This window comes from Pediculus humanus, genomic scaffold, assembly GCF_000006295.1.
Source record: "Pediculus humanus corporis 1103172108277 genomic scaffold, whole genome shotgun sequence".
Taxonomy (NCBI): domain Eukaryota; kingdom Metazoa; phylum Arthropoda; class Insecta; order Psocodea; family Pediculidae; genus Pediculus; species Pediculus humanus.
Window position 1 is genome coordinate 153,246 of NW_002987846.1, and position 24,671 is coordinate 177,916.

A 24,671-nucleotide genomic window follows, 5' to 3' on the forward strand; every position below is an offset into this window, starting at 1 on the left:
TTATTATTATTATTATTATTATTATTATTATTATTATTATTATTATTATTTAGGAGATTGGAAATGTTTTTTTTTTTTTTTTGTTAACAGACCGTTAAATCTGAATCATTTATTTTACAAAAAGTTTTTTTTTTTAAACTAATAATTATTCCGTTGAACTTTGCTCGGACGATTGCCGCCAATTTTCTTTGTTTTTTGTTTCTATTTCCGTTTCCTGTTTTTTCCTTTACTTTTTTTTCGTATTTTCCAACAAAAAAAAAAAAAAAATTTTTTTGCGATGGTCGTTGGATGGTCGTTGGATTTTATTAATTATCAAATTAAAGTTTTTTTAAAATTTTTTATTATTCGTTATTGCATTATTGTTATTATTATTATCATTATTATTAAATTTGTTTTTGTTTTTAATTTTTTCAGATCGGACGAAGAAGATCCAACCGGTAATAAATATCCACGTTTGGAAGATGACAGTCTTCAAGACAAAGAACGATTTGCCAGGTAACTATCAACTCCACCATTTTCTTTTTTCAAATGTGTTCGATTTGAATGATTCGGTTTTATTTTTCACTCCCCACCCAAACCGGATTTTCTTTCGAGTTTGAAATATGTATTATAAGTTTCGCCGTGCCGCCATGCCGCCATGCCGCCGATTTAATTAAAATCGAAATTTATAGAGGGAATGAATAAGTTTTACGATTCGTTTACCGCGAAATTTTCGTGGGTCGGTAAGGCAGCAAACCGTGTCATCGAGAAGGATTATTTAGTCTAGTTTGTCTAATAATAATAATAATAATAATAATTGCCTTTTGGTTTTGGTTTTGTTGGTTTTTAGTCAAAGTTTAGTTTTTTTTCTACAAAATAACTGTAACTTTTTTAACAAGTGTTAAGGGGGTGGTCCCCCCACATTTACGAAAAGGTTTTTCCTTTTTTTTTTTTTATGTTTGGCTTCTCGCGAGCTGGTGCAAGAATTAGATGATGAAAATGACGACTTTTGCTAGGATTTTCTATGAAAACTGATCGTCAGGTTTTAATTTTTCGAAATCGTTTTCTTTTTTTTTTCTTTTTTTTATAAATAAAAACAAAGATCGAATTTCATTGACTCGAATTATAGCAAAAAAAAAAAAAAAAAAAAATTCGAACGTTTTGCTATGCGAAGGTCTGATGTTAGAAAAAAAAAAAAAAAAAAAATTTTTTTTTTTTTTGTTTTCTGTTTCTAGACTGATTTCAAGGTTTACGTCTGAATTATCGAAGGTGATTTCAAATAAATTGATTATTAATTTTTCTATCTCTCTCCTTCTCTCTCTCTCTCTCTGTCTCTTTCTTCGTGTGATGAACCTTTGCAGTGATACAAACTCGAATCGATTTTTTTAAAAATCGATTAATCGATTAATCGATTTGTCTGTGTGTCTCTCTCCATTATTTTTATTCTTATTAATTATTATCACAGGTTCTTCGTATATCTCTCTCACGTTTTTTTTCTTTCTCTCTCTCTCTCTCTCTCTCTCTTTCTCATTGAAAAAGGTTTTTTTTATCAGTCGTTATCTGATATCCTTTTTTTGTGGTTGTTGTTTTGGTACCTGTCGTGAAATATTCGAAAACCTTTTGTCGTATTCTCTTTCTAGCGACGAAATTTATCGTTTTTTATTATTTTTTTGTCGGTTTTTTATTTATTTATTTATTTTCGACATTTTTTTGTTTTTTGTTTTTTGATTAACGGATAAAAAAAAAAAAAAAATGAAAAAAAAATGTCGAAAAAGTTTTAAATAATGGATTGATTCTTCCGGTTTGTGTTTGTCTTAATGAACCGTTTTTGGATTATTTGAAAAAGTTACCCTGATTTTTCGTCCGTGATTTTATTTGTTTAAGTTAATTTTTATTTAAAACAATCGGAAAATTTTGTTCGGACCGAATTTAAAAAAAAAAGAAAAATTTAAAACAAAATATTTTGGAATACGCGCGCGCGTCGGCGTCGAATTAAAATACTCGTGACGAATAATTAATAATAAGTCAACAGAAAATTTCATTTGAAAAAAAAAAAAAAAAAAAAAAACGGAGAGGGCGGGGAGGAGGAACGGGGTTTTAATTACGCGAAAAGAGGGGGGAACGCAATAAGGGGAGGGGTAGGAGCGGAGGGAGAGAGAGGAGGAAGGGAAACGGATGCTCCGGCACCGGGGAAAAAAGGAAATGAAATTCCCGAGTGAATGTGGAGGAGAAAGATGGGGAAAATCTTTAGAAAAGGCTCTGTAACGAGTGCCTTCTCCAAATGAAAAAGCTTCGTTAATAATAATAATAATAATAATATATAACCACGGCAAACCTTTCGTATTGTTGTACGATAGCTAGAAATTTGCGCTCGTCAAGAAAATCGGTTAGAGACCTTAAGTAAACGTTGAAAAAAAAAAAAAAAAAAACTTGGACGAATTCCGGACTCGGGACTTGTCGCGTGTAAAACTCGTTATTATGATGACGATAATAATAATAATAATAATAATAATAATAATAATAATAATGATAATAATGATAAAATTTAATAAACTGTTAATATTTTTTATTTTAACTTGTTGTTGTTGTTGTTTTTACCATATTAATTAACCCGTTGGTCGCAATTAGAGATTTCTTGGTTAGGGTTCGACGCAATTACGTAAAAAAAAAAAAATAATAATCATAATAATAATAATAATTTTGTTTTTTTTTTTTTTCTCGAAAATTCTCGGCGCAACTCTGGGAAACTAGTTACTTACTTGTTAACGAGAGAGTGCAAAATGATAATTATAATTATTTATAAAAATTATAGGGGTGAGCGCGATAGTGACGTTGGTCGGTTGGAACGACGGTGGCGTGGCGGTGGTGGTGGTGGTGGTGGGGATGATTGCGGCGGAAGTGGCGTTGCTACATAGATGTTCCCTCGAAGCTATAATCGTTTTATTTTTTATTTTTTCCTTAACGAAATTTTTTCGATGGGATGCTTCGTGCATCTTTTTTTTTTTTTTCTGTTATTGATCCTTGTTTTTAATGAGCCAGTTTTAAAAAAAAAAAAAAAAATTTTTTCCATTGAGAAAACGGAAATGCTCGAATCATCATCGTCGTGTCCTCCTCCATTTCCATACTCCAGCCACGATCGTCGCTCTCTTGCATTCATTTCATTTTTAATTTTCTTTCGATGAGGATTTTCGAAACGAAAGGTTTGGAAAGGCGGATTAAGGGGGTGAGGAGTGGGAAAAGGTTTCGCGAGATCGAGAAATGAAAATAAAAAAATTATTATTATTATTTAACGGTTGAAAATACGATTAAAAAAAGAGATGATGATTATGATGAGTAACGAGTGGCGTAAAGAAAAGAATTGGAGGAAGGGGGAGCAGAGGGGGGAGGAGGGCGGAAAGCGGAAAAAATCGTTTTCTCGACACCGAACATTCTGGAATTTGATTTTTGATTTTTTTTTTTTTTTGGAATAACCCTTTCACGATTATTATTAGTAATTATTATTGTATTGTATGTTATTATTGAGGCGTGCCTTGAAATTTAGTAATTTGTTCTTCTTCTTCTTCTATCAACCGTTCTTACGAATTTAATTTCTCTTGTACGGTAAAGTCGAATGCTTGGGTGAGTGGGTGGGTGGTAAATCATTATCGAATGAATTATACGGATTTATTATTATTATTATTATTATTATTTTTGTGTATTACACGAAAATTTATTCAGAATCGAACGATTGATCGATTGAGTTGTTTTTTTCATTCGAATATTCTTAATTTTTTTTTTTTTTTTTTTTTTTCATTTGAGTTTATAATTTCATAACAGAGAAAAGGAGAGAGAGAGAGAAAGAGAGAGAGAGAGAGAGGGATAGAGAAAAAGAATTTTTTTTTCTTTTTTTTAAATAACAATATGAAGTTATTTGTCTAAGAATTTATTTATTTATTTTTTTATTATGGCGGAAAATGTAGCGTATAATTTTTTTTTTTTTCACAAAAAAGGAGGAAGAAGGAAAAAAGAAAGAAAAAAATGTGAAACTGGTGTAGTTGTTTGATGATTGAGTTAAACAATTTGTAATCTCAGGATCTACTACACAGGTACCCCAGAGTGCATATTTTAGTTGTTTTTTTTTTCTTTTTCTTTTTCTTTTTTTTTTTTTTTTTTTTTTGTTCTCATTTCTTCGAGTCGTGACTTAGGCTCTTGCCTGTTCTCTTTATTCCCACGGGGTAAAGAGAGAGAGAGAGAGAGAGAGAGAGAGAAACTCTCGGATCCGTGCAGAATGAACTTGTACTACAGGCGAAAGATATCTGCCGTAGTCGTACCCCCCCCCGCCCCTGGGGAGCCCGGAACGTTTTTTTCTTTTTCTGTTGATTATCGTTCGTTCACCCCCGCGAATTTTTTTTTTTTTTTACCCGAACAAAAAAAAGTAACGTTTGCCATTTTTCAAAAAAAAAAAAAAAAAAAAAAGATTCTCTAGGCGTAAAAATGGCAGGTATACTTTATCATAATATCATTATCGTAAATTATTATTATTACGAGTTTTTCGTAACGAAACAAAATTAATAATAATAATAATAATAATAATAATAATGATTCATTAAAGGATGGAATTTCCGTGGGTTCGAAAAAAGGTTTTTGTAAACGGTAGAAAGAAGGAGAAATATTTAAATGGGTTAAATAATAACGATTCGCCATTGTGCGTTTTTACAATGCGTAAAACACGTATGGGAAAACGTACAAAAAAAAAAAAATTTCCTATGATTTTTTGCGTTACTTTCCCCTCTCTCTCTCCCTCCCCCTACCTCCCCCTTTTTTTGTTTCGAGAAAAAGTTTTTATTTTTTTAATACACATACACGGGGATATAAATTTTTCGCCATTTTCGAATAAGTTTTGTGTAAAGTTTTTTTCGTTATCTAAAATTGTTCAGGTGCAGCCAAGAAAAGAAAAGAAAAAAGAAATTTTTTTTTTTTTTTTAAACGAAGTTTTCCTTAAACTTTCGATTTTTTTTTTTTTTTTGTAAAGTTGTTTATCTTCTGCTTGTAAATTACCGGAAGTGAGGGGTTATAAATAAATATTGCGCCTTTTCTTTCTATTTTTCCTCTCTCGTTTTTCGTATTATCGATTAAAAGTTTGAAAATTATTATTATTATTATTATTATTATTATTATTATTATTATTATTATTATTATTATTATTAAATTTTTTTTATTCGAAACGTTGTGTTAAGGGTATCGTATATTTTGCGGGGGCGGATCGAAATTTTAAAAAAACTGACAGTATCAAAAGCAGAAAATTTTAAAATTCGTGTTTAAAAAAAAAAAAAAAAAAATCTGACAGTTTGATTATAAGAAACGTTGAGGAAAACGCACACGCGCACACGCACACGCACACACACAAAACAAAAAAATTCTTTCACGTTTTAGTTTTTTAATAATAAAAATTTTTAATTTAATAAAATGATGCGTATTTAGGGAAAAACAAAAAAAAAAAAATTTTTTTTTTTTTTTTTTTTTCGTACAATAACTTGTTTGTTTTAAATGTATAAATAACGTTCAATCGTAAATCCCTTTTATTATTATTATTATTATTTCGTTTTATTACGTATTTATTTTTATTTTATTTTTATTTTTTTTATTTTTGTCGATATGAAATTCAGATTAAAAACTTTGCACGATTTCGGCTTTTTTTTATTTTTTATTTTTAAATTTTTTTTTTTTATAAATTTTTTTACGAGTGTGTGGGAGTGCGTGAGTGCGCGTGTATTTGCGAGCGAGTTTTTCGATAGCATCGAGAAAAAAAAAGCAAAAAAAAACAATTTTTTAATCGATAATAAATTTAGTCTCAATTATTATATTAATACATTTTTTTTTATTTAAATATTAATAATAATAATGAATACGTGCACGCGTTTATTTACATATCGGTTATTTGCGAGCGAGTGAGTGAGTGCACGCGTGCGCGTGCGTGCGCACTCGTGGCAAAACCTTATTGGGTTCATCGTGCATGAAATTGCTTCGTTTTTTCTTCTAGTTTTATTATTATTATTATTTATTTATTTGTACAATTGGAATCATTTAATTTTGTTGTAATAAAAGGTACAAAAAAAAAAAAAAGGAAAAAAATTAAATATAATAAATTTTTTTTTGTTTAAATTTAAACAAACGTCTGATGAATGAGTTAAAGTCACGATATTTTCGTTTTGGCTTGTTTTTAGTATTATTATTATTATTATTATTATTACGTTCTTTAACAGACGTCTGGGTTTTGCAATCGGCGGTGTATCATCCATTCCAGGTTTTCAAATTGAATCCTTAAGGAATGCAACAAGGTTCGATTCTCCGTTTTTGTTAAAAAAAAAAAAAAAAAGTTTATTACGATTAACTTGAATTCCTTTCAGGTTTCGGAAAGTTGAATATCTCTCTCTCTCTCTCTCTCTCACTCTCTCTCTCTCTCTCTTTTTAATTTGCCCCGTGATTAAGTTTTTTTTTTTTTTGGTTTCGTTCGGATCTCAAAATATTTTGTGAGTATATATGTAAAAATATATGAAAGAAATTGATTCGTGAATGACTCACGAATGGTTGGAATTTTTTTTTCTTCCTTCATTTCGGACCGTCTATTGTTTCTTATTTTACTCTTTTTGTTCTCACTGGAGAAAATAATAACAGCAATAATAATAATAATTTGTAGTTATTTTTTTTAAGGGGGGAGGGGAGGAAATAAATTCCATCGTTTCGTAGAGTTTTTTTTGGTTTTCGTGCGTTTTCCTGATAAAATTTTCGTTTTCGACGTTAATTGGTCCGAGAGTTCGATGTAAAAAAAAAAATTAATATGGTGAAAACGTAAAAACAAACAAACAAACAAACAAAACGAGTTTGGTTGTTTGTTTCGAGTCGAAATATATTCGAAAAAAAAAAAAGTAAAAAAATCCGGAAATGGTCAGATATACGTTATCTTTTAACGTGATGATGACCTTAGAACCTTGTCGACGCGACGACTCCAAAAATCTGGCGACAGGTGAAAATTATTAACGTAATAAGTTAACCGTGTACGCACACGCACACGCACACACCACTTTGTTGTTGTTTTTCTTTTTCTTATTCTTCGCACGGTCTCGGAGAAAATGAAGAGAAAAATGATGATGATGATGATGATAAAAATGATTTTTTTTTTGTTTTTTTGTTTTTTTTTTTTATTTCGCATCCGTGTTTGTTTTTATGTTGACCTTTGGTTTGTTTTTATTCTTACTGCAGGGAGAATCACTGCGAAATCGAGCGTCGTCGACGAAACAAGATGACGGCATACATAACCGAATTGTCCGACATGGTACCAACGTGCAGTGCTCTTGCCAGAAAACCGGATAAGTTAACAATTCTCAGAATGGCCGTGGCACACATGAAAGCGCTCAGGGGTAAGTTTTCATTTTTTTTATTATAAGTTTGTGGTTTTGTTCGAGATGTCACCTTTCTCCCGTTTTAAAATTTGACCGTTAAAAAAGAAGTACTTGTCATGTGTGACGTATCGAATCGTGGTAGTAGTCAGTTTTGTAGCAGTAACGACGCAATTGTCGCCAAATTTAAAAGAAAAAAAAGGCGGGACGTTTAAAACGTTATTAACGTAACAAATTCCAGAATTTAAATCTTTGTTGATTTTGTTATTATTATCATCATCGTCTACGAGGGAGCAGGACGGGGAGGGGAGGGAGAGGGGGCGTGATGAGGGACGAGATTTGACGTTGCCATTTTATATCATTAAAAAAAAAAAAATTCTTTTTTTACTTTTTTTTCCTTGTTGTAATTTCGTTCGTATACGATGTCAGGTTTTTTCACGAAATCGGTCGGTGTGACACGTATAATTAAGCTTAAAAACTCTAATTTTTTTTTTTTTTTATTAGATGTATACACATATATATAAAAAAAAAAAAAGATTTTTCATGTTTCTTCCCGGAATTTCTTTTGATTCGAATTTTATGAGGGGGGGGGAGGAAAGCATATGCTTTCGTCATTTGCGTACGAGAGAACGGATTTTTTCTCCCGGCCCTGGCCCCCCTTTTCGCTCCCTTCCCATTTTGAGGTGAACGTAATAAAAATGGGTCGAACGAACGTTGTTTTGGTTTTTTTTTTTTTTTTTTTTCGTTGTCGGTTTTAATTGTTTTTTTTTTTTTTTTTTGATTATAATTTAAAAAAAAAAAAAAAGTGCAATAATTTTTTATGCTTTTCGTAAACGGAAAAAATTTTTTTTTTTTTTTTTTTTTTTTTATTTGGGGTTATTCTTATCATTATTATCGCAAATTAAAAACAAAAAAAAGTCACGTGTTTTTTTATATATTTATTTTAATGCGTTTTTTAATGCGTAGGCGTATATATAATAATTATATGCGTGTGCGTATTACAAGCGTGAATAAGATCGCACGTAAAAATAAAAAAAAAAAGAAAAGTTTGCGGGGGGGGGGTTTATTTACTTTATTATTTAATTTTAATTTTAGAAAATTCTTTTTTTGTTATCATTATCATCTCGACATTTTTCGTTGTCGGGGGGAGGGGAAGGGGGTATAAAAAATGATGCTTATTTTCGTATATAGAATTCTTTGAGAAAATTTCAAGGTTTTGATTTTTCACACGTTTAATTTTTTTTTTTTTTTTTTTTTTCGGGTTCCATTCGTCGTCGTTTTTTTCCCTCTTCTTTCTCCCCCCTTTTCTCACCTCCCCTCATCTCCCCATCCATCTCTGCCTCTACCACTCGCTGTCGATGCTAATGTGCAAATTAGATTCTTCGAATCATACAACCTATTTCACGGTGTATTAATAATAAATCGTTATGTTGTAGTAGAATGACATTGAATGACTTTTAGACTCGCGACGACTTTAAAAAAAAGAGAGGGAGAGGGAAAGAGAGAGAGGAAGAGAAAGAGAGAGGGAAGGGGGAAAAAAAATGAAACATTCGCAAACCGTCTAATTTACGGCGGGTTAAAATAAAAATAAATGATTGCTCGGTGGATTTTTTTTTAAAAAAGATTTTTGACGGTGGGAGATGTCGTGGAAGGAGAACGTATAAAGGGAACGTTACGAAAATTTTCACGTGGGAGGAGACGAGTGACGCGGTAAAGGAATTTTCGGGCAATTTAATTACTTTCGAAAATCGAAATGAAATTCTCGTAATAATAATAATAATAATTTTAGCAGAATTCGAAGGGGTAAACGAACGGGGACCCATTACCACCCCCCCCCCCGTTCCACTTCAAAAGTATTTAAATTCGTTCGGTTTTGTTTTTCCTTATACAATTCGTAAGGAAAGGAAAAAAAATTTAAAGTGGGGGGTTTTTTTAAATTTTAATACGAGTTTACGTGAGCTTTAATGTTATATTTACATTGAGGAAAATAAAAAATAAAAATGGCGGAATAAATTTAAATAAAAATAAATAAAAAATAAAAAAAAAAAAATCGAAAAAGATATAAAAATAAAAAAACAAAAAAAAAATTATGACTTTTTTTTTGTTTGTTGTTTGTTATGTGAACGTTTTTTTTTTTTTTTTTTAAAGTCATGAGAAATAATTTTTTTTTTTTTTTTTTTTTTTTCGTTTGTTTAATGTGGAAAACAAGTTGCCATATTTGTTTTTGTTTATGTTTAAAGTTAAATTTTGTTTTTTCGTTGGTTTTTTTGTTTTTTGTTGTTGTTGTTGTTGTTCTTGTCTTGTTTCTTCTGCTTCCTTTTTCTTTTTTTTTTAATTTTAATGAAAGGTTATTGAAAGGTTCGTGATTGACAGTATTTTTTTTTCTTTTCTTTTCTTGTTGTTGTTGTTGTTGAAAGGATGAATGAATGAATGATAGGTAATAGGTTCGAAAGGATAAAATAATAATAATGAAAATGAAACGTTGAAAGAAGAAAAGGTTAAACGATGATGATGATGATGATGACCACTACTTGATTTTCTACGTGTTTCTATAAAAAAATCCGTCAAAAGTTAAAAGGATTGAAATTTTTTTTATTTTCGTTTTAGCCAAAAGAGCTTTTTCTGTTTTCCTTTTTTTTTTTTTTTTTTTTGAAAAGAGAGAGAGAGAAAGGAGAGAGGGAGAAAGAAAGGGAGGGAAGAAAAAAATTCAGATCTTAATTGTTTTGTTTTATTATTATTATTATTATTATTATTATTACAGAAATCTTAACATGTGAGGAACTTAAATTGTTTTTGATTATCTGGGGTAAAAAAAAAAAAAAAAAAACTAAATGAAATACCTTTTACATGTTTTCATCTTTTATAATTAAAAAGATAAAAAAAAAGAAAAAAAAATTTTAATTGTAAGGGAAGCCCTTTGGAATTTGTTGTTGTTATTATTATTATTATTATTATTATTATTATTATTATTATTATTATTATTATTAAAATAAGAAGATTATTGCGATTTGTTACAATTGTTTCTCTCTCTCTCTCTCTCTCTCTCTCTCTCTCTCTCTCTCTCTCTCTCTCTCTTTCTGTTCACGTTTTATGAGTAATATAGTTATAAGAATTTTTTTTTTAAATGCATTTGCTTTGTACTCGTGTTGTGAGCCTGTGTGGAAATGTAACAATTGTTCGCATCATTCATTTTCATTTTCGAATCCGAGTTTTTTTTTTATTATTTTTTATTATTTTTTTTCTCTTCTTCCGTGGAGAGAGAGAGGGGAGAGAGGTAGAGAGGGGGAGGGGGAGGGGTCTGGTTAATTGAATTCGTGTTCGTGTCTTTGTAATTCCTCGAAAGCTTTCAATTCACCCGTTAAATTTTAATGCCTCCCCGAGTAAATCGGGCGTCCTCCTTGTCATTTTGTGCCTTGCGCTATCGTCGTTATATTGAAAAACAAGTTCACGGTTTTTATTATTATTATCATCATCATCATCATCATTATTATTATTATTATTGAAAACTCGCGCGTGTGCGTGTGCGTGTGTGTGTGATTGTTTTATGACTTATTCTTTAATGAATTTTTTTTTTCTTTTTTAAATTTCGCGGTTTTTATGAATCGAATCAACATTATTATTATTATTAATACGATTTAAAATGTTTTTTATTATCCCGTACCTCAGGTTTCAAGTGCGTGGGGAGGGGGAAAAAAACGTTACGTTGTCTGCTGGATTCCGTGTGTATTTTTTTTTTGTTTGGATGGAGAAGAAGAGAAGAGAAAGAAGATGGCGAGGGTAGGAAAGATGTGATGAGGGGGAGGGGCGTGATTTATATTGCCGAATTTAAAATTTGATTCCTATCTCCTCTACCATTTATTATTTGACCCCATTGTTACCTTTTGTTTTTTGTTTTTTTTGAGGGGGTAGGGGAGGGTTTCCTACGCTTCAACGATTCGTACGTTCACGAAGGTGATGATGATGATAATTTTTCAACAGCGTCGACCGACCGAACTTTTGATGACAATATGACGATAAGAAAGTTTGTCAAATTGAAAATTATATATATTTTTGTGTGTGCAATTTTTAAAAGGGGGAAAAGTTGAGGGGGGTCGAAAGGGGGAAAATGCGGAGGAGAAAGAAAAATTACATTTGGCATTTACCGGGTCAAAGGGTTTCGATCGGGAAAAACAAATGTCGTGTGCTGTCGGGGAAATAAAAAAAATAAAAAAAAAGGAATTCGAAAGCTTTGCTGTAGTTTTGTTTTTTTTTTTTTGTGGAAAAAGTTTTAATTTTGTTAAAAATAAGAAAGGTTAAAAAAGGACTACTGGAAAAAGAAAGAAAAGAGTGAGAGAGAGAGAGAGAAAGAGAAATAGAAAGATTGAATGTATGTGAATACTTTGAGCTCGACAAAGAAATAATTGGATGACTATGTTTGTCTGGAACCATAAAACAAATGGGCCGTTAAGAAAAGGAAAAATAAAAATAAAAAGAGAGAGAGAGAGAGAGAGAAAGAGAAAGAGTGAGTAAAAATTTATTTGTGCGTCTTGTTCAGCTGGAAAGTTTTTTTTTTTTTTTTTTTTATTTCTACCTTAAAACTTGACTGAAGCTTTTTTTTTCTTTTTTTTCTTTTTGCTTTTTATTATTGTTATTTCTTTTCTTTTACTTTTCTTTTATTCTGCTGGTCTTGTTTTTACGATTGGCAATTAGTCCCGTAATCTTTTCTCTCTCTCTCTCTCTCTTTCGTTTTTGAGCCGTAGGCGTGTCGCCCAATAAAAAAACTGTTTACTACTTGATTTATAATTTTTTTAATACGTTTTTAAGTGTAGTCACCACCACCACCACCACCACCGTCACCGTCACCGCCGCCATTACCACCATTATCAGGTAACATCGGTTAAGACGAAGTTGTGTTGTGGTTGTTGTTGTTGTCGTCGTCGTTCCCCGAGTCGAACGTGAAAATTGGTAATAAAGTATTATTTTGGTCAACGTGTCACCAGTTGAATTAATTAATTTTTTGCTACCGTCAATATAACAACGTGTACCTTCAGGTTTTCTTTCTTTCTTTCTTTCTCTGTGAGAGAAGAAAAATAATATTAAATAAAATTCATGAACGTTTAACCGACGAGAGAAGAAGAAGAAGAAGAAGCGGACGAATGAACGAATGCGAATGGCATAGAAATAAAAACCATCGAGTCGAATCATCTTTATAGTGATATGCACGCTCCAGCCCCCTCCCCTCCCTTCACCTTTTCTTCTTCTTCTTCTTCTCCTCACGCTTTTTTCCCCCCCCGTCACCGGTGGTTCAGTCATAAAACAAAGAAAAAAAAAAGGAGAATAGGAGGGACATCATTAGAAGACGAAAAAAGGTTTTTGTGGACGACAATCGCGGCGTGTCTTTTTAACGGGAAACACAAAATGATGTGCATAACGACGGGTGTGTGACGGATGTTGCATTTTAATTTGATGGCAGTCAGGTTGTTGAAAATGGGAAGATGGAAAGAGAGAGGTAGTGCCAGAGAGCGAGCCAGAGAGAGAGAGAAAGAGAGAGCGAGGAGGAGGGGAAACGGAAATGGGGAGCGCAAACGGGAAGATAGGTATATATGATTGTAGATTTAATCGTGATTTGAATTATAATAATAATAATAATAATAATAATAATAAACATAATTTTTTTACTTTTTTTTTTTCGGGTTGTAAATCTTTTCATTTAGCCAAGCTTGAATCTCTCATGATGATATTCAATTTATGTCCAGTTTTTTTTTTTTTTTTTTTTTTTTAATGGTTTTGTCATTTGCACGACGTCCATTCGAGTTTTTTTTTTTTTTTTTATTACTGAACGAACAAGTGGAAACGGGTTGTTGTAAAGGAGGAGGAGTGATGAAAAAGAAGAAGAAGAATAATATAATAATAATAATTCTTTTTCAAAAAAAAACTTATTATTATTAAATTATTATTATTATTATTATTTTTCAAATCGTAAAAAAATTGATGCCGGTGGGTCGGTCGGTCGGTTGGATTCGGCCGCGACGGGAACGTTTTTTTTTTTTTTTTACTACCAAAACGGCGGTAACGTTCGTCTAATGTGTTAATAACAAACAACAATCACGACAACAACAACAACAGCGTTACGTAGCCTAAATAATTTCAAGACGACAAACGAACGCGTCGACGTCGACGTCGCCAACAATAAAGAAACAAAAAAAATTCGCCTTGAGAAAATCAACGGCGAAACGGTAAACACGCTAATAAAAAAAAAAAAAATGATGTCAGAATTCTAAAAAAAAAAAAAAATTCGAGAGTTTAGATAAGCACGTGGTGGTGGTGATGGTGGTTTGTTTATGTTTATTTATTTCTTGCGGCAGCAGAAGACAAAAAAAAAATTTTTTAACGTACATTGATGATGATGATGATGATACATTATTGTAGTAAAACAACTTTTTTTTTTAATTATTATTTCAAGACGTTGCTGCATATGTGTGTGTGTGTGTGTGTGTGTGTGTGTGTATAATTTAATAAATGAAAAAACCGTTATTTTATTAAAATTTTAAATTTCGTCGTGTCACGAGCGAAGTCGGTTGGCGGGAAGGGGAAAGGGGGGGGAAGGTGAAGTGGGGGAAAGCTGATTAGAAGACTAATTAAGAAATTTTTTTTTTTTTTTTGGCATTTCGTTCAAGAAATTTTCAGACGCCGAAAGTTTTGATTTTTTTTTTTTTTTTTTTTTTATTAATTCTTTTGTCAATCAATGAATATTTATGTATTTATATTTAAATGTTTTTTTATGTATTTATGTAAATTAATCCCGGCGGAATTTTGCAGGCCGTTAAGTAATAATAATAATAATAATAAATAAAATTCATTTGGCAACGATTATTAATTTTATTCAAAGAATTTTTTTTTTTTTTTGTAAATGTGACGGCAACGGAAATGGTTGTTTAGAATTTTGTCGTTTATTAACGATAGCAAAAAAAAAAAAAACAAAAGGAAAATGGTGAAAGATGTTTAAGTTGTTTGTTTCGTACGGAAATTTTTTTTTTTTATACCGGGTTTTGCTGTAATTCAAATTGCAAGAATGTGTCCGGATTTTGCTACGGTTTATGGAATTTTATAATTCCAATTGGAAAAACGTAATAGAAAAAAGTTTTGTATATACGATTTTTTGGGATAGTTTTTTGGTTTTTGTTTCTGCTTTGTTTGTTTGTTTGTTTGTTCGTTTGTTGTTTGTTGTCGTTTTTACATTTTTGTATAAATTGTTCGTTTCGTTTGGGAAGTTTTGAATTTAGCAAAAAAGAAAAAACGATTACAGATGGTTTGAAAAAAAAAAAAAAATTGAAAATCTTTTTTTTTGTTTCCCTCCATTATTTTCTACGCCCCTCACCCCCCCCAATTTTTGTTCTTTTTTCGGTGATAATTTTCATTTTGTAAATTTTTTTTTTTTTTTGGAAAACTTGTTTTCTCTTTTCGTATACATATATAAATATTGTCGGTCGCAGGTGCTCTGTTGCGTGATATGAAGAAAACAAACCTTCGGGTGGTGGCGGCGGTGGCGATGACGATGGTGGTGGTGGTGGTGGTGGTGATGGTGTCGATGGTGCGCGAATGTAAAAGGAAAGAAAAAGAAGATATAAAAGATGAAAATTAACGGAATCACGTAATACGGAAATCCGATAATGGAACAATAACTTTGAATTATTTCTTTTCGTATGAAATTATTATTATTATTTTTTCTTTTTTTGTGGGGGGCGAGAGAGAGGGAGGAAGGAAGGGAGGGGGTAAATTGTGTTTTTCGGATGGAAAACTTTTCTTTTTTCAAATGGAGGGTAAAAACATCGTGTGGAATTTTTCTTCTCTCTTTCTCTCTTCGTTCCCTAAAGCTCTCTCTCTCCTTGTCTTTTTTCAAATTAATTTTTATTATTCGAACTTTGCTTCTTCGAAAAAAAAAAAAACGATTATCATATTTTATTAATTTTCATAGTTTGAAATAAACGCGGAGGAAGAAGGCGGGGGCGGGGGCGGCGGGGTTCGATCGCAAAAAATTGGTTTTTGACTTTTTGTTGAATTATCGTTAGGGAATAAAACCAAAAGTTTTTTTTTCTTTTCTTTTCTTTTTGGTTTCGTAGGTTGTTGAAGCTTTCTTCCGGTAAATTACAGTCTCCCCTCCTCCTTCCCTTCTCTACGCCATCTTTTTTTTTCTACTTCGAATACCTGATTTTGGTCGACGTAGTTTCCATTGCAAAGCGAGTTTAAAAGGTTTCAAAATTGGTTTGTTTCCCTTCCATTATTACGAACATAACCCGCCGTCTCGCCTATTCACAGGTTCGAATCAAGGTTTTAGGATGAGAATTTATCATTATTATTATTATTTGTTCCCCGTTTTTTTTTTTTTTTTTTTTTTAATTCGTCGGGTAGGTTGATGTAATTGGAGGTAGGTACTTTGGAAAAAAAAAAAAAAAAAAATTTTTTTTCCAGGTATTTTTATATAATGTCTTAAACGCGTGTATCTCTTTCGTCCTTTACAACGCGTTCAAATACGTTCGTTGTGACGTCATTACTTCTTTCTGATTCCACGAAAAAAATAAAAAAAAAAAAAAAAAGGTATTTCGAAAAAATACAACTCCATCGATAAAAATTTAAATTTAAATTGTGACACATCATCATTCGGTTACCCAGACTTTTTTTTTTTTTTTTTTGTTTTGAATGAAATTATGATATCAGGGAGACCGCTTTTGAATATTTAATTGAAAAAAAAATGCGTTTGTGCGTGCGAGCGTGCGTGAGTGCGTGTATGTATGCTTGTAAGTAAGTAAAGTTTTTTTGTATACCTACTTTATGTTTATTATTATTAATAGTAATAATAATAATAAAAAAAAAGATATGGGATTTGGGATTGGTGACAAAATCTTGTAATATGGCCACCGGACGTTTTGCGCCTTGAATAGTTATTAAGTGTTTTAAAACTTCTTCACACAAGGGCACTCGAAAAAAAAAAAACTTTTTTTATATACGTGAATATCATTACCACTCTGAAAATATTTATTTATTTTTTATTTTATTATTATTATTATTATTATCATCATCATCATCATTTCTTACCGTCATTAACTATTTATAACCGTGGCTAATGTCAAAAACAATGATTGTGATGATGATGATGATGATGATCATTATCACGGAGACGCGGTGACGATAATGATGATGATGATGATGATCGTAATGTGGTTGTAATGAATAATGATGGTAGTGCAAAAGAAAGAATAATGACGGCGATGATCATGATGATGATGATGATGATGATAATAATAATGACGGTAATGATAATTTTTTTTAGCCTGTCGTCTGCTTTTGTTTTCGTTACCTTTACTCACCTTTGTTTTGTTTTGGTTTTTTTTTTTTATTATTATTTTATGCGTTGGAGGTCGAGTTAAGGTTTTTATTATTATTATTATTATTACTATTATTATTTTATCGATCCGAGTATGGATTGATGGATGGATGAATAATAGAAACGAATGATGGATGCCTAATCGATTATTATTATTATTACTATCATTATTAAATACTCATTATTAAAAAAAATAATAATAATAATATTTCTTTATTATTATTATTATTTTATTTTTTTTATTTTTTTCCTCCACTAAAAGAGGTGCATCTTCGATTCGTTACGTATATATTGACTAATTGGCTTGATCGATAAATTGATCGATTGATCGATCGATCGATCAAACGATCTATCGATACGTTTTTTATTTATTTATTTTTTTTTTTGTTTTGTCGTCGTCGGCCTAGGATTTTGAGGTTAAAAGTTTTTTTTTTTTTTTTTTTTTGGTGGTAAAATAATATTTAAAATATTGCGTGAAGGTGATCTTTATTAAATGATGATGATGATGATGATGATGATGATTCCAAACGTTTGAAATTTGTTGGAGCGGATGTGTCATGTGTTGATGACGTCTGTCTTCGATGGCGACGATCTGGATGATGAGAATGATGACGTAATTTTTTTTCCTTTTTCTTTCAGGTACGGGTAACACATCGTCGGACGGCACCTACAAACCCTCTTTTCTAACGGATCAGGAATTGAAACATCTCATATTGGAAGCCGCTGACGGTTTTCTATTCGTCGTCACTTGCGACACGGGTCGAATAATTTACGTGTCGGATTCCGTGACGCCCGTTTTAAATCAATCTCAAAACGATTGGTTCGGAAGTTGCATTTACGACAACGTTCATTCCGAAGACGTTGAAAAAGTGAGGGAACAGTTGTCGACGCAGGAACCGCAAAATACGGGAAGAATTTTGGATCTCAAGACTGGAACGGTTAAAAAAGAAGGGCATCAGTGTGAGTAGTACAAAAAACCTAGTGTGTACCTGAAAAAAAAACAAATTTTTTCCCCCTTAACCATCGCGGCGTGTCGTGTCGTGTCGTCGTCGATCAACCTTAGGGCTCAAATTTTTAATTAATTATTGTTTATTTTTAGCAACCTAAACGTTATCACGGTTTATTTATAGAAAGTAATCACCGCCATTTTTAGATTTTGAAAGTCGCGGGGGGGAGGGGAAATAATGATAATCATTGCAGTCGGTTATGCGAAGATTTTGATGATTTCAAATCCAACTGAAAGCTACATTTGCAGTTTCGAATTATTTCGAAAAGAAGTTAAATAATCAAGATAAAATAGATTTTGTGTGTAACGAGTCAATAGTAGAGCTGTCACGTGATCGGGTGGAGAAGGAAAATGATTTAAATAAATTTAATAAAACACGAACGAAAAGGGCGGAATAGAGTTAGAAAAAGTTAAGAAATTTTAAAATAATAATAATAATAATAAATAAAAAATATATAAGAAAGCGGACAACGAGTCGATCGGTTCGTCTTGTTTACGATCTCGAGTTTTGCTGCGGTTCAAAAGCACGCATTAATACACGTTAATTTATTTTGAATGGTTTTTTTTTTTTTGTTTGCGACCACCACGATTGTGTTGCATTTATTATTATTATTATTATTATTTATTTACTTATTTATGGTCTTTGACAGGTTGACCTTTAATTGAGGTCACTTTTTTTTTTTTTCTTTTAATTTTTTTTTTTTTTTTTTTACTTTTTTATTATAAATTAGTGGCAAAAGGTAAAAAAGAAAAAAAAAGAAAACGGGGCCGAACGATCCTTGAGCCGTTAAATAAACCCTGTCTTTCATTGAGGTCATTGCCTTTCCTCTTTTTTTTTCTATTCGTTCGAGTACAAAAAAATTTGTTTAATAATAATAATAATAATAATATTTTTGGTTTGTATTACAGCGTCAATGCGACTTTGTATGGGCTCACGTCGAGGTTTTATTTGTCGTATGAAAGTAGGAAACGTATCCTCGGATAACATGTCGGTAGGACATTTAAATCGTCTTAAACAAAGGAACAGTCTCGGACAAAGCAGAGACGGTCAAAATTATGCCGTCGTTCATTGCACGGGATACATAAAAAATTGGCCTCCGACCGGAGTTCAAATGGATCGAGGTGGTGAAGAAGATGGGTCTCACTGCTGCCTAGTGGCCATAGGACGCCTTCAAGTGACGTCAACGCCGAACACGAGCGATCTTTCCGGATCGAATAACAACGCCGAATTCATATCGCGGCATTCGATAGATGGAAAATTCAGTTTCGTTGATCAAAGAGTCATGGGTCTCCTGGGTTACACACCCCCCGAGCTTTTGGGAAAATCTTGTTTCGATTTCTTCCACGTAGAAGATCAAACTCACATGAAGGAAAGTTTTGAACAGGGTGAGTGTGAATGGTTACCCTCGGTGTCACCCGTGAACGGAAAAAAGGGAAAATTTAAAAAATTTTCTTTTTTGGGATTGTTTTCAGTATTAAAATTGAAGGGTCAATTGATGTCAGTCATATATAGATTCAGGGCGAAAAACAGAGAATGGGTTTGGCTTAGAACTTCCGCTTTCGCGTTTCTCAATCCGTACACGGACGAAGTAGAATACATAGTTTGCACCAACACGACAGCAAAGTAAGTCGGAAAATTTATGTTTTCCCGTTAAGTAATTAATTGTCATTCATGTTAAAATTAAATGTCTTACTTCCTGTCTGATTCTCCGACAGGTCTTTGCATTCCCATAGTGAAAATTCAACAAACGATGGTTCCAGCGAACCTGTACAATATCAACAACCGGGATTAGATTACACCATACAGAGAAGGGATCCAGTGTATTCGCACATGATTACGTCTGCACATATCCATAGTAAGGAAAAATTATATAAATTTTTGTTGTTCGGTGTCGAATCGATCGATTAATTGTTTTTGTTTCCCTCTCAAGATAATCAACAAGGTAGACCAGCTAGCGCCCAAAACGTGTACACAAGTTATGAGCCGACACCGTCACCCATAACAGGTTATGGTTCACCGACAACAAGCGGACCAAACAGCAGTTCCGTCCTAAATCGGATGTCGAAAACGTCGACGACAAGTCCCACACCGGCGCAAACGGCTTGGAGTCTACGACAGCAACCCGTCACGGAGGGTTATAATTATAGTCAGTTGTCGCCGTCGCGATCTCCAAGCGGACCTACCTACACGCAATTAAGCGGCGGAACGAGAGGAACTCCGTATCAGGCCGCACCCGGAAATCCAGGTAAGGAAAAAAGGAAATGTCACAATGTCGGGGTGCATACGTTAAGGGATACGACGTGACCATCGGAAATATCATTTTTTTTTTTTTCTTGTTAATTTGAAGGTATGTGGGGTTGGCAAAGTGCAAATCAAGGTACTGAAGGTACGGAGCCTGGTTCGAGTGGGCCAACCGGGCATCCGGCCGTAGCTCCAGGACCTCCAGGTCAAGGACCCGTACCAGGACAGCAACCGCAAGAATTATCAGACATGCTACAAATGCTTGATCAGGGAGGTGCGAGTTCTTTCGAAGACTTAAACATGTTTAGTTCGACGTTCGAGTAATGTAATAAAATTCAAAGAGAAAAATAAAAAGAAAAATTTGGTCGTCGTCGTCGTCGTCGTCTGTATTTTTTATTAAACGAGAAAAAAGAAAAACAGTGTTTAACTAATGAGAAAAAATTTTTTTTTTTTTTTTTTTAATTCTGTGTAAAAGAAAATAATTTTTAAATATGGACATTAGATTTGTAGATGTATAAAGACAACTAAAAAAAAAATAATAAATAAAAATAAAAATTTTCATATCAATTTCAAGAATTTTTTATTTTTCAAATATCAATTTATTATCCTTCATATTATTAATTCGATTTAAACGTCGATGATGATAATAATAATAATAAGATAACGGTCGTCGGTGTCGGTGTGGATAACACAAATTTGGTTCTTGGTGACTCCACCGTTTGGATCACGCTTTACTCTTGGTTTTAATGATCTTTTTGGATCTCCATTGGAATATATGCCGAGAATATGGAATGGATGGATTACCCAAGGAGTGGTACAACCACATTCTAAGCCCGGTTACGACAGTAGGTTCATGCACAGTTCTGTACGAACAACAAATCCAAACTGAGAGAACTGTGCCAGCCAACAAACCGGATATCATCCTGAGGCAGGGTGCTGAAGGGTCGGGGGAAGGGGGTTGTCGCGCCGGTACTTGGTTCGTATCCGAGGACGGCGCGGCCGCGATCGTTTCTCGAGCTCGGCGCCGGGTCCAAGACCTCGGGAATTGTCCCGTGGGAAAGATTTTGTCATCGCAGGCTAGGGAAACTGGGTCCTGGTTTCGGTATACGCGTCACCAAATCGTCCGCTGCGAGCTTTCGAAGATCTGTTGCGGGCGATCGCGAGGGAGCTGGATAGGTTCGGGAATTCACGTCCGATTCTCATGTCCGGGGACTTCAACGCGAAACACGCATCGTGGACAGGATACACAACCAATGCCCGCGGCCGATTGCTCAGACAGTGGTTAGACAAGCGTCATCTCATCGGGTCGAACGCAAAAGGAGTCAAGATGTGCGTGCGGTCCACCGGCGGGTCTACGATCGATCTCACGGTTTCGTCCGGTTCGGCGGCGGCGCGGGTCTCCGGCTAGGAGGTTCTCTCCGACTTCGAGTCCCTCAGCGATCGCTACGCCTACATGCATTCTCGTTCGGGGATCCTCGGAGCTCGGAGGGGGGGAGGCAGCCTCCTCGTCCGACGGGCTCTGCGTCGTCCCGCCCCGGCGGAGCCTGAGATCGTTCGACGACGAATGGCTCACCGAGTGTCTCGCCGCGAAGGCTTGGAGAGACGACGTTGCTCCAGGCGCAGCAAGAAAAAGAAGCGTGCACAATATGGCGCGGGGGGTTCGGGACGACTTACGACGGATCTCGGATTCCTGCATGAATCCTGCATGAATGTTAGGCTCGCGCTCGAAAACGCATACTCATACCGCATACTCGGCAAGTCCGCCGGGGTGCTGTGTGGGCGTCTCTCGGCGCTCTACACCGCGTGCTTCCGAGAGGCGACGTTTCCGACCACGTGGAAAGAAGCCAACTTAATTTTGCTCGACAAACCGGGTAGGGATCCAACGACGCCAATCGTCCAATTTGTCTTCTCGATGCAGAGGGCAAGTTGTTCGAGCGCGTGATCGCGTCCCGGATAGACGAACACTTACGATCAGGGGGAGAGAGGAACGACCTCTCCGAATCAGTACGGCTTCCGGACGGGCCGTTCGGCGACCGACGCACTCGATCGGGTGTGCGCCGCAATCCGGGACACACCGCCGGGGCGGCGTCGCGATCGCCGTCTCCATCGACATCAAAACCCGTTCAATTCGGTACTTTGGTCCGCGATAAGGGACGGGCTGACATCGAAATCCGTGCCAGACTATCTGACATCGATCATCGATTCATTCCTCTCGGAGAGGAAGATCGCGTACGAGAAACCGGACGGAACGACGGAAAGGGCGGACGTGTTCTGCGGCGTGCCACAGGGATCGGTTCTAGGACCACTCCTGCGGAATATTGCCTACGACCGCGTTCTCACCCGGACCGTTCTTCCCGAAGGCGTGGTTCTCGATTCCGGTCTTTACTTCGGTGTACATCTGGCGCACCTCGGACCGAAGATCCGAGCCGTCAGCGCGACGTTAGGACGCCTGATGTCGAACCTGCGCGGACCGCAGGGGATTTCCGGGGGGGAAATAAATAACGTTCTTGGCCCCCGATTGGGGCACTGGGTGAGGCGGGATGGGATCACGGAAACTTGACCTATCGTCTCACCCAGGTCCTCCCGGGCCACGGGGTGTTCGGCTCGTACTTGGCGCGTAAAAAGTAAAATTTTTTTGTCGTCACGTCGCTCTCCCTTCTCCCTCAAATTTCCCCGAAAAAAGAACAGAACAAAACGTTCGATAAAAAATGAACGCCATTTTTTTTCAGTAAAAAATGATGTCATCGATTTCAAAATGCAACAAGTCGAATTCAATTAAAATAAAATAAAAAATCTCTTAGTCATCTTTCATATAAAAGGAAAATTTTTTTTTTTTGTACAATTTATTAAACAAAACTTTTAAATTTTATTATTATTATTATTTTTTTTTTATTTCCCTCTATATTTCTCTCTTTCATTCCAGTAACGTAATAATAATAATAATAATAGTAATAATAAAGTCAACGGCCATACCGTGCTGAACACACCGGTTCCCGTTCGATCACCGAAGTTAAGCAGCATTGGGCGTGGTTTGTACTTGGATGGGTGACCGTTTGGGAACGCCACGTGCCGTTGGCTTAAAGAGCAAAAATGAGAACAAGACAAAGTAAGAACCAAAAAAAAAACAAATCTTGTTCTACTGTCGACCTGAGGCAGCTCAACGAGAATGTGAATTTCACTGCTTCTGACCCTGGCCACTCCAAAGATGTTAGTCACTGGAGCCCAGTTCAGGAGACAAATCGTTCCCATCGAAAAAGACGGACTCAGGAAGACCTTCAAGAATTGATGTGGTGCTATCTTATAATAAGTGGCACCACCGAAATTCGAGTATTTGTCCCTAAGGAATCGGGTAGAAACCTGGGATAAATACTTAAAAACCCCGACAAATAGCCTTGTCGTGTTTAATGGTGGATAATAATAATAATAATTGTAAAGTAGTGTGCGACGGTTGATGTTCGTTTACGTCATGTCGACTTATTTAAATAATTTTAATAGTTTTATTTAATATTTTATTTATAAATTATATATCAAAAATTTTGTAATTAAGTCTAGTTTATTGTGATGTAATTAGTTTTTTATATTTTTTAGTAATAAATATATTATTTTAATTTTAAATATACAAATAGACTGTAACTTTTGTAACAAAAATAAAAGTGATTTAATAAAAATATTTATTAATAATTGATTTAAAATTTTTGTACACCTGATTTTAACTATAAATCCACACCTCCATTTCGTCCTCCAAATCCATTCACTCGTCATTTGAAAAAAAAATGAACCTCTTCATTCTTATGTTTTTCTAACGTAAACAAAAACAACAACAACACCAAAAAACGTAAACAAAAAAAATAATCAACCCCAAAAAAAGTAAAAAAAAAAAAATCAACACCGAAAAACGTAAACAAAAACAATAACAACAACAAAAAACGTAAACAAAAACAACTACAAAAAACGTCAACAACGACAACAACAACAACTACAGGAGAAGGAAGAGAAGGAAGAGAAGAAGAGGAAGTAGGAGAAGAAGGAGAAGAAGAAAGAGAAGAAGGAGAAGGATAAAGAGAAGGAAGAGAAGGAGAAAGAGAAGGAGAAAGAGAAGGAGGAGAAGGATTTATTAAAATTGTTTAAAATTCTCCTTTTTTTGTGATAACATATCATCAAACATAATTTTTAAATAATTTCGATTGTTTGTTGTTGTTCTTTGTCGGGCAAACAAATGAATAGGAAAATTTTCAAAATTCCCTTAAACATAATAAAAAAAACAAATCGCGACGTCGGCGTCTTCTTATCATTTCCAAAACGTTTTTAATGTCATCAACCTTAAAGGTTCGAATGATTTTTCCCTTCGGAAAAAAAATTTTTTTTTTAACCGAACTGTATGCAACGATTTAAAAAACAATAAATAAATTTATTAAAAAAACGCATTCGTAATTCTCACATCAGTATATCATAAACCCTAGCCGTCGGCCAACAAACCAGATGTCATCCTGAGGTATAATATAATACGGAAAAGTGGTGTAAACTGATTGAAGTATCCGTGCCGGCAGAAAAAAACACGAGACAACCAAAGAAGCAGACAAAAAGCTGAAGTACAGAAATTTAGAAATTGAAATAGCAAGGTTGTGGGGAACAAAAACAGAAACCATTCCGGTCATCGTGGGAACACTGGGAACCATGCCATTGTAATTCGATCGATCGAAGCAAATA

General features: G+C 34.2%; 1 protein-coding gene across 1 annotated transcript; it reads left to right on the forward strand.

Annotated features, from left to right (window-relative positions):
- Positions 1–277: 277 nt before the first annotated feature.
- Phum_PHUM505970 (uncharacterized protein) lies at positions 278–20,288 on the forward strand (the record flags this gene model as incomplete). Its single annotated transcript, XM_002430915.1, has 8 exons — positions 278–495; positions 7,219–7,376; positions 17,356–17,676; positions 18,632–19,108; positions 19,196–19,346; positions 19,439–19,578; positions 19,654–19,986; positions 20,071–20,288. 8 exons carry the CDS (start codon positions 278–280, stop codon positions 20,286–20,288), a joined length of 2,016 nt encoding a protein of 671 aa, XP_002430960.1.
- Positions 20,289–24,671: the final 4,383 nt, after the last annotated feature.